Here is a 12,765-nt window from a genome sequence, read left to right as displayed (position 1 = left end):
CCTAAGAAAAATTGCATAAAATCTTCTGTTGTTGTATGGAGATACATTTACTGTCGCTTACATGACGTACTACTTGAAAAATCGGCGGTACTGTTTCCTCTTTACTACGAATTGCTGCAGTTCTTTTTTTTCTTTGCTTCGAATACTCAGCATTCATGACGGCGTTGTTACAAAGTTGTATTCTGAGTGCTTCTTTTAACCTGTCGTCTGGGTTTTGTTTTAAATACTTACGAACTTATGAGAAGAATTTGACATCGAAAGCTGCCTTTGCCTTCACCACGCGTCAGCTACGGTCAACTAAGCAATCAACTATTATCTGCATTTTGCATGTTTTTGAAAACTGAACTATTATATGTAAGTAATATTTCTCACTTCTGAAATTATTTTTACCTCTTTGCCTTTGTGATTGTTTTTATTTTCAATGGACAAAGTGAAAGGACAGCAAGGATTGCTGCCGCTTCAATGTGGAATTGATCGTGGAAACTGTGCATCAACAGATGTGCACTTGCCGCGAAGTGAGAAACACCAGCAAAACTTGCTCTTTGTTCGATACCAGCCCTCAGAGATTCGGAAAGCGAAGGGAAATAAAGAATATTGAATACTGGCACAAATTCGTAAATGAATATTGCATTTGTCGCTGTTTATTTTCAATCTGTTATTTTATATTTTCGATCATGACTACGAAGGTGAAACAAGTGGTGTTACTTTGTTATTTACCTGTTGAATTTACAAGATATCTTAGCGATTCTAGGCGGTAAAGAGTCGTGTTACAAGCGGTAAATTTTACCGGTTACCGCCTGATAAGGAGAACACTGTCCAAATCGATCTTATTCCAACTCAGTGTCAAATGGTGAGCTGCCCGGCGACGGAAATGTTCGTCATACGACAGCCAAGCGAAACCCTTTTATTTGGTGGCACCCAAGCTGATAATCTGCTGGTATTTTAGCAACTCGAGGGATCTCTGAGGGTACGCAGCCACAATGACAACCATGTACGTTGTGAAGGCGTCTATCCATCTTTGAAAGCTATCAATCACAGGCTTTCGTTTACGTACCATGGTGATAGGGGAACCCCCCCTGGGGCCCTGGGGACAAGTCGGCCAACCAAAACTGAATGTCGGGGAGCTGGGCCTGATGGCTCGAGTCGGGGAGCGAAGCAGAAAAATCAATGTACTCACCCCTCCGATCTTCTAGTGTTCTGTCCAAAGGATGATTGAGGCCCAATGGTGTTGCCAAACCAGGCGTAGGAAGACTCGCTTAGTGGTTAATCTCAGCGTAGGGAGACTCAGAGCTCCGTTTTGGTTGGCCAGGGCCGCTTGTACAGAAACTTGGACAGTGTTGCGGATTACAGCCATTGGTTCGCGCTGAAACCGCTTTGAACATGTTGAAGGCTTTTTGACGGTCCCTGTGGCTGGATGAGTATGTCAGGATCAGAGTCCTCGCCCAACAATGCATCCTCGTGGTCTGACGGTAAAGAGAGATCATCTATGTCGTCATCAATATCTGCCTGACCGGTCTGCGAAGACCGATTTTTGTCTCCAGACACGGACCGATTCGACACAGAACGAGGTCCTGTAGTCGAGCGTTTAAAACGCGACCTGCAGCTATCTTCTTTGGAGCTGAGCGGGCAGATCCGCCAGATTGGGCCACTCAAAGGGCGGTGATCAAGGTTGCTCGCGGACCCATAACCGGTAAGTGAAGCGCTTGTAAACGAATTTTCAGGACCTCCGTTGACAAGGACGAAAGGTTGTCCTTGCGTTGTTGGTTTGCAGAACTATTAGCTTTTCTAGGACGGGCCATCAGGAGAAATTGCATTTAGATGAACGTAAAAAAAACTTACAACGATTGGAACCAAATAACTGTGATACTATTACAATGCTACCACGAGGAGAATGAAGTGTTACATCAAATAATCTTTAACAGACACATGAGGTACAATGGACAACCAATAGTAATCTACGTACCGTAAAGCAGCTAGGCATCACAATATAACGTTGTGAAACATTGAAGGCCTTAGCCAACCGCATTAAGCGAAAGAAATAAAACTGAGACAGTGTTGCAACACAGTAGAATTACATTGCCAGCATGCATGCATTGTTGACCTTGACTGACCGTAACATGTACGTAGTACATTATGATCCATTAACTGTGTTTTACAGTTTATTTTTGCAAAACTTTCAAAAAAATCACAAAATATGCAAATTAGGGAAAGATGAGTTACCTCGTTTATTTTTTTTATAGAGACCAATGAAACTTAGCAGACTTATAGTTCTATAGGTGACACACCTACAGTTATAATAAAATTATGTTACTTAAAATTAGTTTTAAAATTTAAATATTTTTTTTTAGTTTGGAATATAAAAACCAGACAAGACATCTGTCTAACCCATTCACATGCTTGGTAGATCACACATGTAAAGCATAATATTATTATCAAATATCAAAAAATAACACCAGAGTTGGCCAAAAAAGCCTTTAGCTTCAGGGGGATCTGCAACCTAGCATGTTGCCACGGTAACCAAAGTGTTAAGTTCACATTGTGAAACACAACTAGCAGAATATTACTGCAAAGAATCAGAGACTTAACTCCGATTCAATTTGGCAATTTGAAAATTTTAGGAATCTTAGTCACATTCTACAAAATGTGACTTAGATTGTTAGCCTCCGTTTACTAATGTTTGATATTTTTAACTATAAACCCTGTAAACCATGCTGAATTACGTGTGCCAATTTTTCAAAATCAGGGTAGTTTTCCAAACCCTTTTTTCTCTGAAATGAAGTTGGTGACCCTGACATTTTTTTGCATTTCTGACACAAGTAACTCATTATCTGACCACAGCAAAAAAATTAAAGAAATGTATTGAGTAGAAAATTTTGGCGCGAACATCCTTAACGAAAAGCGAAGGACGAAAATCCCCCTGTCTACTAACCCACTAATCATAACCTTGGAATTACCTTTTAAAAGCCATTTTCTGAGTTTAATGTTTCTTTACACTTTTATGAATCAAAATGGGATATGCCGATTCTCGTTACGCCATGACGTTGTTCCGCGTTCCACCGATTACTACCGTAACAACCATTTATTTGTTTATTAATTTTGTTTTATTTTATTTATTTTTTATTTTTTTTTATTTTTTTTTAATTTTCAATTTTTTTTTATTTTTCGTGATCCGATCCGTGATCCGATCCGATCCGGTTTAATAAAGAAAATGCCGCCTCTCTCACCCTCTCTCCAACTAAATTAATTTTTGGTAAGGACAAGGATAACACAAACAAAGAAATAGATATCATTAGAAAGTTAAACTTCACCTTTTTATATGCAAAATATTATGTATACAATCAGAAATTATTGAATGGAAAGCTGTCATAAATGAATTCTTAGCCAATGTAAAATTCAAATACATCTTCGAAAAATTTAAATGTAGTTAAAAGCGAATAGTGAAATAAGAGTGTGCTGAAAGATGAGTAATAGCGTCATTATTCCAAAGATGTATTGTAATTTTCGATCTAGTAATAACTATATTATACTTGTAATTTTTTTTTCTTCTATATGTACCGGTATATTGTATATTTTCTTTGTATATTTATATGTTATATATGTGCATTTTTTTTCTATTGAAATGAATAAAAAAATAAAAATAAAAATAAAAAAATCTGCGATCCAATCCGATCCGATTCGAACTAGTAAGGAACTCCCGGGAAAGAACACAAGTTAAAAGTATCCGAACATTTTAGTTGAAATATCTGAGAATGCCACTAAATTCGCTTCTTGTTTGTTTATTCTCGCAGAAACAGTTCTAATTGAAACTACACTCCTACGTGAAAAACATATCTCAAGTAACTTTTGTTTGCAAATAAACAAAAAATATCTCATAACATTTGCTCAGAGCAAAAACAAAATAATTTTAATGTGCATTTCCTTGGTCAGAACTGTTACAACAAAGATTTTGTTTCGTTAACTACAACAAAAATCAGTTCATTCAATTAAAAAACAAACTAATTTAATTATCAAATTGTCACGAAATGGCACGTTCTTATTCTGTTGCCGCTATTGATCGTCATTCATTCGATTTTAACTCCAAAACACACCTACTAGTCTTTAAAAGGTGACCTTATATCTCCCAATCTGAAAACTATTTCTTGGATTTATCGATAATATCTGTGTTATAATTGGTTTTATTACTTAAGGTTACACAATACCTTCAGAGGGCTACTTTTGTCGAAAAAAAATTTTTGGACTTAACTCAAGATTTACTATAAATCTAACATTTCCCCAAAAATGTCAGTAAAATCTTAAAATGCACGCGAGTTATTTTGAAAAATAGGTTTTTAAAATAAAAGTTAATAACAAGTTCTCCTCAGAGCGTTGACATCCCGGCGATGTTTTTGCGCGAAAGAGCCTCATCCCGGAGCTCTTATTACGAGAACCTCATTAGCATTTTTTGTTTTCATGCTATTTTCCCTCTCTCACATTCTAGATATCGCTATTTGGTTCATCCTCTTCGTTTCTCGTTATTGACTTTATTGAGGTCGTGGAAAAAGTTGACATTTAAAGAGATAACTCCCTGTCCAGATAGTGAAAATATCGAAGCCAAAACCCTAGAAGACAAAAGCGGAATGTTGGTCGATGTGCGAGGGCGGGAGATCCTTCGAACATATCGAACTTCCCGTTGCTACTTCATTTTCTGTACTCTTCCCCCGCATATTTTTCTTGTTTTTTTTTTTTTTCCATTTCTCTCGCACGCTAAAGCACAACAAGGAGAATAAACGTGACTGTCACACTATTATTGCCTTTAGATTCCCACGAAGATCGTTTCACTTGCTGTGAACGGTAGGGGTGCCATCATTTCATTGGTGGGTGGCATATCCTGTTGACATAAGAGCTTAACATGTCTACAAATCTTCAAATTGCGAAAACTCGCAATCGCTTTTCGCGAGAATACTGTCTCTTTGCATGAATGAATAGGGTATGTAGTTGGCGGATTCTAACGAAATTTGGCCAGAACATTCGCAAAGCATCGAAGAACAAAAGTGTGTCGGGGTATTTCCCCAGGGGGGGTACTCCGGGATCAAAGTGACGGGGATGATCGAATGGAGGCAAAACTCAGGACCCAAAAAATCCCTAAGTCTCCCGACATTACCCAAAAAAATCCCTGGACCAAAAAAAACGCCCAAAAAAATCCCTAGTCAAATTACCCCTAAATTGCCAAGGCCGCGCCAAGGCACTTAAATTTGATTTTAATACCCAAAAAAAATCCCCTATTTAAATCAAGTCACCCAAAAAAATACCTGCCAAATTCTCCACCCCAAAAAAATCCTTCGCACATCCCCGTCACTTGGATCCCAGAGTACCCCCCTGGGGGTATTTCTCTTGTGACAGCCGCGGACGCAACAGGGTCAGCAAATTATTCGATACTTAAACTTTACGGGTCTATAAAAAGATAACCAATAAGGATTAAGAAAAAGCCTGACACACTTTGAGAGATTGGTGCTTGCTGATTAACACTGTGCAGTTCTTTTGCAGTAATAGTTGTGTTTGATACCCAATTAATTCGGCGGAATGACACTTGGTGTTTTTCACTTTATCGGCTTATTTCTTCCCCAAAATGGCGCTGCCAAACATCGAATATTTTTTTTCGAATTCTTAATAGCTCTTTACCTTTCTATTGATATATAGATTGTGGTAGGTTACTTAAATACAACGCGCATACAAATTTTTTTCCGAAGGGCACCCGCGAAGGTATTGTGTAACCTTAAAGCAAAACAACTTCCATTGATGTTGCTCTGTTTGCAAAAGAAATGTAACAATTTACATATGTTTTTGACAAATAAAAAGTGTTGCATTACATAAGTTAAGGAGAAAAACAAAAGTATCATGTTACATTTGTTTACACAGAAGGGGAAAGTATCAAGTTTGAGAATTTTTTCTGTTTTTAGCCGGCAAAGATGAAAACTTTTCCCAAGTGCGACCCATACCTAACTGAAAACCAAACCAACAAAAGTTAAATGTTATCTAAGCCTAACGCCATATGATTTTTAATGCGGTAGGATTCTTGTACTCTTGCTACTTAATTAAATTAGACTCAGTAGAAAAACAAAAGAATCATGTTACATAAGTTTGCACGAAAAGTAAACGTTTCACGTCTGCTGCTTAAAAAGTCTCAACTTAACAAAAGGTAACATGAAACACAATGGTTCATATGATTTAAAACTCCTTTCTTTTCAATAAGGAAAATCTTTCTCCCGGATGAAGGTTGTCGCGTGATTAAGTTGTCACGTTTGGTCTTTCAACATCTTACGTGTACCTGTACACATGAAACAGCGTTTTAGACTAAAAGTCGAACTTATTTGACTTATTCTCAAGCAAAATTACCCTGGAAAATTATTATCATGCTGACAGTCAATTGATTGGTCATATTGCATTCTGCACTGTCCTTTGAGTCTCTGAGTTTTTATATAATTATCACATGATTTATCCTTTAAAAAACTTGAGAACTGTAAAAGTGACACAAACATGCAACTACAAGTTTACAGAAACCTTTTTAGACAGGGTAAACTCCTTTATTTAGTTTACAACATTAATGGCAATATATTGAGTCAATGTAAAGCTACAACAACAACACATCCTCCAGACTAAGACAAAGAGTTCATTTAAAAAACTTGGCACTTAGGTAAACTTATTAAAAATGGATTAATTGTGTTATTTAATTAACTACCTTCTCCAGTTGTATTAGCTGTTGTGTGATCAGTTCTTGGTCCTTGGCTGTAGCTCTGAATATTTCGGCTTCCAAACAACCAATCAAAATCATCTTCCTGGTCATTTACATAACCACACATTCCATGCTCTTTTTCAAAGTCACAGTTGCCTTGGTCTGAAACATCACCTACATGTTGAGAAACAAGAACAGTTCCACAACTTTTCTCTCTTTATATAGGATAGACACAAAACTAAAACAAACAACATGACTGTATAAGGAGGAGGAGGAAACAGAATTTACTGGAAGGCAGACACTAGGAACAGTGGCACAAGGCTATTTATGGCGGATTTCTCTAAAGGGTTCGACATGATGGATCACAAAGTTCTCATCAAGGAATTAGAGATTACAAATTCTGCAAGTTGAAAAAGTTGTTAGCTCAAGTTACATAATAAGGCATGCAAGGCAAATATTTATTACAGAAACACTTTTGCGCGTATTGAATTTGATTGCACGTTGAGAGTTAGTTTGAGTACTCTGATGAATAACATTTTGTGCACTAAGCAATCAAATTTAGTTCTGCATTTTCTTTTTTTAAAAGAACATTTAAACACCTCAGTAGGTCTTCAAGGACCTTGCCATGTTTGTCTTGATAGTGTTTATATTTGGAAGATGACTGTTGTTAATGTCCTTCCACACGTGTGTGTAAGTGTCCACTCATATAGCCTACATAACCCGCATCACAAGAGTCACATTTAAAACAATACACAACGCGTTGTTGGTCGAAGATCGGTGGCATCGGTTCTTGAACTTTAGGATCTTGGTCAATTTTACGGATAACGAACATGGCTTGGACAGTTGTCTGCACCTTTAGACTTGATTACTTGAGTTGTCCCTGATATAATTTGCTGACTCTTGGTCTTTGAATGGTATGACCACTCAAACAATGCCAATTCTCCTAATAGTTTTTGAGTTATTAGCCTCAAACGGTCCAAAATAGGGCATGTTTGACCTCAAATGATGTTACCATGGCAACTAATTTTGACATCACAATGACCTCAATTTGTAATTATTTGTAAAACTTGCACAAGTTTGTACTGAAATATTGTCCTAAACGTTATTACGTAGTATAGCTGCAATAGAACACCAAAGACAGGCATATCTAATTCTGACTAGACTATTACGAGCCACCTTAAGGTTGAGATCAAATTTGGCAACAACCACACATGAAGAGCTGCAAAACAAGCTATAGCTTAGGGATATAAGAGGAAAAAGGATATTTTGCAATGTTTTCTTTTCTTTTTTATGACATCAATACCTTTTTTTAATAAATATAATTATTGTATGTGGTCTTGTGGTCCAATAGTTACCCTTTTACAAAATGTGGTATTTTCCATGGGAGTAAAAGGGCTAATAAGGTTGCTAATCATATGCAGAGTAACTTACCCTTAGGTTGACAAACAACGCCAACATCTTCATAATGACGACAGTTGTGTCCATTCCAACCAATGTTATGACACTGAGTCAAAGTAGTTTCGTTTCCATAACAAGCCACATCATCCATCCAGATCTTGCCATCACCTTGTCCAAACTTGGCATTGCGGTACCAATACTGAGCACCTTTTGTGTATCCCAACTGATAACATACAACATTGGCCTCCTCCACACCCCAGTAATCATCACAGATTGTTCCCCATTCTTTAAAATGGTATATTTCTACACGACCTTCAGCACTGAAGTTACTTGGAGAACCTACTAGGCGGAGATCACCTTCTGAGCTCTTGGACAAGACTATCAAAAATTTTATAGCAAAAGCATTAACAAAAAAAAATATTTTTAATAGATCTGATGCATCTACAGGTACATGCATGAAGGAATGTAAAATTAAAGCACAAACTGTGAATATATATTAACAGTTACTTACCACAAGGGAACAACCAGTGTAAGAATACAACAAGCACAATCATTCTCCTTATAACAAAAAAAAAATGTAAATTATATAATATATTTTATTTTCTTCTTCATTCTCTCCTTCACCTCCCACCTCAATTAGCTTGGCTAATTGTGGGAGGTGAAAGACATTGTAAATAATATTATTGTGCTAAATAAAGTTTTTTTTTACAAAAAGGACCAAAATCAGCCAATTACAACCCAACAACAACTTCTGTTTACTGAGGGGTCTACAAAGACGATTTATGTGTTATCGACAGCCACAGAGAGCTCATGTTAGAGGGTGTAAATGTCTTTGGTCTGACACAGGTTCAATGTTTTCTATAATGCTTTGTCAATTTTATTTTATACTAAGGCCCCGTCCACACTGACCCTGGTAAGTTTGAAAACGGAGAAATTTGAAAATGCCGCGTAAAATGTTTTCCGTCCACATTAACCCGGGTAAATTTGAAAACGATATGCTTCATTACTAAGTAAAAGTAAAGTCTCTTTTTAACGAGGGTAGCACTAAAATAACATAAAAAATGTACTAACAAACCAGTGGCCCTCTAAAATTATTTACAATAAAATATAAAAAAACACTACGGTATTTTACGCTCCAAGTCCAAACGCTCATTGGTGAGCGTTTTTTAAAAGCTCCGTTTTCAGTGACCGAAAACGCCGATTCAGTGTGGACGGTTGGCCTAACCGGAGAAAAAAAGATGCGTTTTCAAATTTACCCGGGTCAGTGTGGATGGGGCCTAAAAGTAAGTTCACTTAAGTACATGTTTTGATAGAGAGAGTGCAATAAGTTTGCCATATTAGGTTAACAAGGCTGTTTTGAGCTAATAACAGGAGTATTTTAATGAGTATTCCATGAGTATAAAGACAAAAAGAAAATAAAGTGTTTTAATTTTGGGGACAGAATCAGTTTGTGTCTTTTTGCTAGTAAACAATACTTTGAAATTATATCCTTCAGATACATTCTACTGGTGAGTTACGGCACACTACAACTGGTGTCTTTAGGGAGCTAGCCAGCCCGGACTAATTTTTCTTGGCTTTTTATTGGTTTGTCAAGGCTGATAAGCTCTTTAAGTTTATTGGTCATTTTACATGTCTGGTTGAAAATAAAAGTATTTCAGAAACTAATTATTTGTCTGAACTTAGTGTCAATATTAAATAGTTTATTTTTTCCACTCAAAATAATTTTAATTCTTGATATTTTACTTCAAAAGCACCCACGTGCATGTACCAAAGACACGACAACAATGGTCATATGTGATCACTATCAGCATGCAAAGAAGTTAGTGTTGGCTAGCCTGGGGCTTGTCTTCTACCTTGGGTTGGTTCTTGTTGGGGTGTAGAAGCTTGCGTGGCTCAATGACCTCAAGGGCTGTACTGACTGGGGCGCATACCCCTGGCAGGTCCAACCATGTCAGAGAGGTCTTGGGTGAGAGTCCTGACAAAAGCAGTCCAAACAGTTTCCTGATCTGGAAAATCAGGTTGGGCAGAGGACCAGCAACCCTTTCCCATAAAAATAATTGCTAGATACTACATCAGTAATGGATGCTATCCAGCATCAGACTAATGCAACCTGTGACGTCCCCGGCGAGAGATTTCTCCATTGGGGTGAAGCGACTATGACTGCTTCAGGTGAAAGCCGCAAAGAAGCCGGAAGCACGAAAAAAGGTCGCAAAATACATCTCTCCTTGCAAGCGTAAAGACCTTGGTGCAAAGTGCCGGCAACGAGGTGCGAAGCACTGAGAAGGAAAGCCTGCACGCATCTTTAGAATATCAAGTGTTCACGTCAAAATTTTGGATGCAATGTGCTGATTGGTGGATTTTAATTATTCGTGACGTAGTCACAGTTTTTCATTTCCGGTAAAAACAAAGTATTTCCGGTTTCAACTGAGAACGGCATAAGGGACTGCTTGCCAATTTTTCGAGGCAAAGGATATTCTCCCGTGCATCTGGCGTTCAAACACTTGTTCTTTCACTGGGCCACAAGATCAGAATTTTCACTCAGGTTGATTGCAGATCAGGGTCGATAATATCGTCAATATTCAGAAGTGCATCTTCATTCTCGTGAATCGCAAGATGTGACAGTTGACAAGCTAATTGCAGAATTCGCGACTCTCCGAGATGCGTGCAGGCTTTTCCCTTTCATTTTTTCCCTGCTGTCCGAGTGCTCCAGAAAGCCTGTTCGCAGGCTAACCCTATGGTGATTATGGTGATAATCATAAACCTGATTATGGTGTATCAAAGATTGGCTTCCGAGCGAATTTTCATTTTCAAAACTACCACCCAGAGGCCAAAAAAAGATTACACTGAGCCTCCTGAAATATTTGAAATGTAACATGAATGACAAAATATAAAAACATGTAATGCTCATTTCATTTACAAGTATAAGCTTACTTAGTCTCATTATTACTTACGTTTGTGTAATTTACATCTATGAGGTGATTTAATGAAAAATGATAAATAAATCAGAAAAATTCATTTACATGACACCCCTCACATTTACAGTTTTTTATATGCTTGGCTACCTTTCCTCGGCCTGGAAGAAGATTGTTAAACTCGTAGCACAAGCTTTTTGAGCTTCTGGTTTCCCATGGATTTAAATGCGAAGTCATTAAAAGATTCTTAAAGATAAAAATGTCTGATTGTGTACACCCTTAAATATTAAAAAAACTTTTAACTTTTAAGCTTTACTTACCTAGTACTTATGCTTACAGTCCCGATTGAATGGGTACGGTTATAAAAACTCGAGAGCTTTTGTTACTTTTGCCGCTGTTTACATAGGATGTAAACTCTGGCCAGAGTTAAAATTACCAGCTATTTATAATTTCTTTATTCACAATGTAGCGTTTGTAGCGTGAAAAATTCAAGTCTTAAGCTTATATAAAGTTAGGGATGCAAGAATAGGAAACGAGCGTATAACTACGTACCTTCTAGTTTAATCGTTTTGTAAAAGAAAAGCTGCTTGCTGTAGAGAACTAGGAGTATAACCAACTGTGTACAACAGGAAAAACTTCTCTCTTCTGCAACAGCAAGATGTTCACGATTGTTGTGCCTGGTGTGAGTGACTGGTGCAGTATGGGGTGGCACCTTTTATTGATTGGCTCGTGTGATTGGTCCTATAAAAGGTCCTCTGTTACTAGTATGGGTACCAAAGGGAAAAGAAATCAAAGAGCCCTGTGGGCTATCTCGTACAGTCATGATATACCGGTAGTTAACAAATCGACCACATTTTTTCCTGGTCTACACTCTTTTATATAATAACCTGAATTCTACGAGCATTTTGATCGGTTCTTACTTATGATCTATTAAAGTACAGACACATAGATGACGTCACGCGGTGGTGTGACTCGCGCGCGTGATCAGAGTTCATAGTCCAAATCAGAGTTGTCGGCAAAGTTTTACAAACTTGCGGGGCCACAACAAAGCAAAAAAGTTCAGCTTAATTACAAATCTTCAGTGAGAAACAATACGCCAAGCATCGTTCACCTTTCAAGCATTTAACTGGGCGAAACAAGCTTGAAGAAGACAGTGAATTATTCGAGAAATTATCCGAAATCTGTATGAAAGTTTGACCGATGTTGTACAGTTGGACGACGCCACGGGAAACAAACGAATTGCGGTTGAATGCTTCGGTTAATGCTTTCAGATTTGAACAACTTTCCAAATCGGAATAAAGGTTAGTTTTTTCATTGACTTTCAATTGACCATTTTTCTGTTTATTCAATCAGATTAACAGTGCTTCGTGTTAACGAAAACTTAACAGTGAAATCAAAACAACTTTGCTCATCGGCACGGCGGCATTGCTCACACTGAAGTGTGCTGAAGTCTTGTGTTATTATATAAAACAAATAGATTCCATTTTGCCGTGGGTCTGTTCAGTTATAGATCACAGAAGACGTCAAAATGTGGTATGAACATCAGTGACCTACTCGGCTAGCGCCTCGTGGGCCACTTCTTTTGTTCATACCACATTTTGACGTCATCTGTGATCTATAACTGAACAGACGCACGGCAAAATGGAATCTATTTGTTAAATAGACCATAAAAATGACGTCAGAAAATGTTCAAAACTCAAGTGGAACCACGAGCCGTTAGGCGAGTGGTTTCACTGCAAAGTTTTG

General features: G+C 37.6%; 1 protein-coding gene across 1 annotated transcript in view; it reads right to left on the bottom strand.

The window, feature by feature from the left end:
* The window catches only part of LOC144637239 (scavenger receptor cysteine-rich domain-containing group B protein-like), a 37,540-nt gene extending 25,828 nt beyond the window's left edge, over positions 1-11,712 (bottom strand). The window contains exons 1-4 of the mRNA XM_078496370.1: positions 11,572-11,712; positions 8,619-8,665; positions 8,141-8,485; positions 6,716-6,883 (exon numbers count right to left, since the gene is read on the bottom strand). Of these exons, the coding sequence (XP_078352496.1) occupies positions 6,716-6,883; positions 8,141-8,485; positions 8,619-8,661 (556 nt within the window). The 5' untranslated portion in view covers positions 8,662-8,665; positions 11,572-11,712. The remainder of the gene's footprint in view (positions 1-6,715; positions 6,884-8,140; positions 8,486-8,618; positions 8,666-11,571) is intronic.
* Positions 11,713-12,765: the final 1,053 nt, after the last annotated feature.

This window comes from Oculina patagonica, chromosome 13 (assembly GCF_052425735.1).
Source record: "Oculina patagonica isolate OP01 chromosome 13, crgOcupat, whole genome shotgun sequence".
NCBI classification, from domain to species: domain Eukaryota; kingdom Metazoa; phylum Cnidaria; class Anthozoa; order Scleractinia; family Oculinidae; genus Oculina; species Oculina patagonica.
This window is presented reverse-complemented; position numbering and strand designations above follow the sequence as displayed.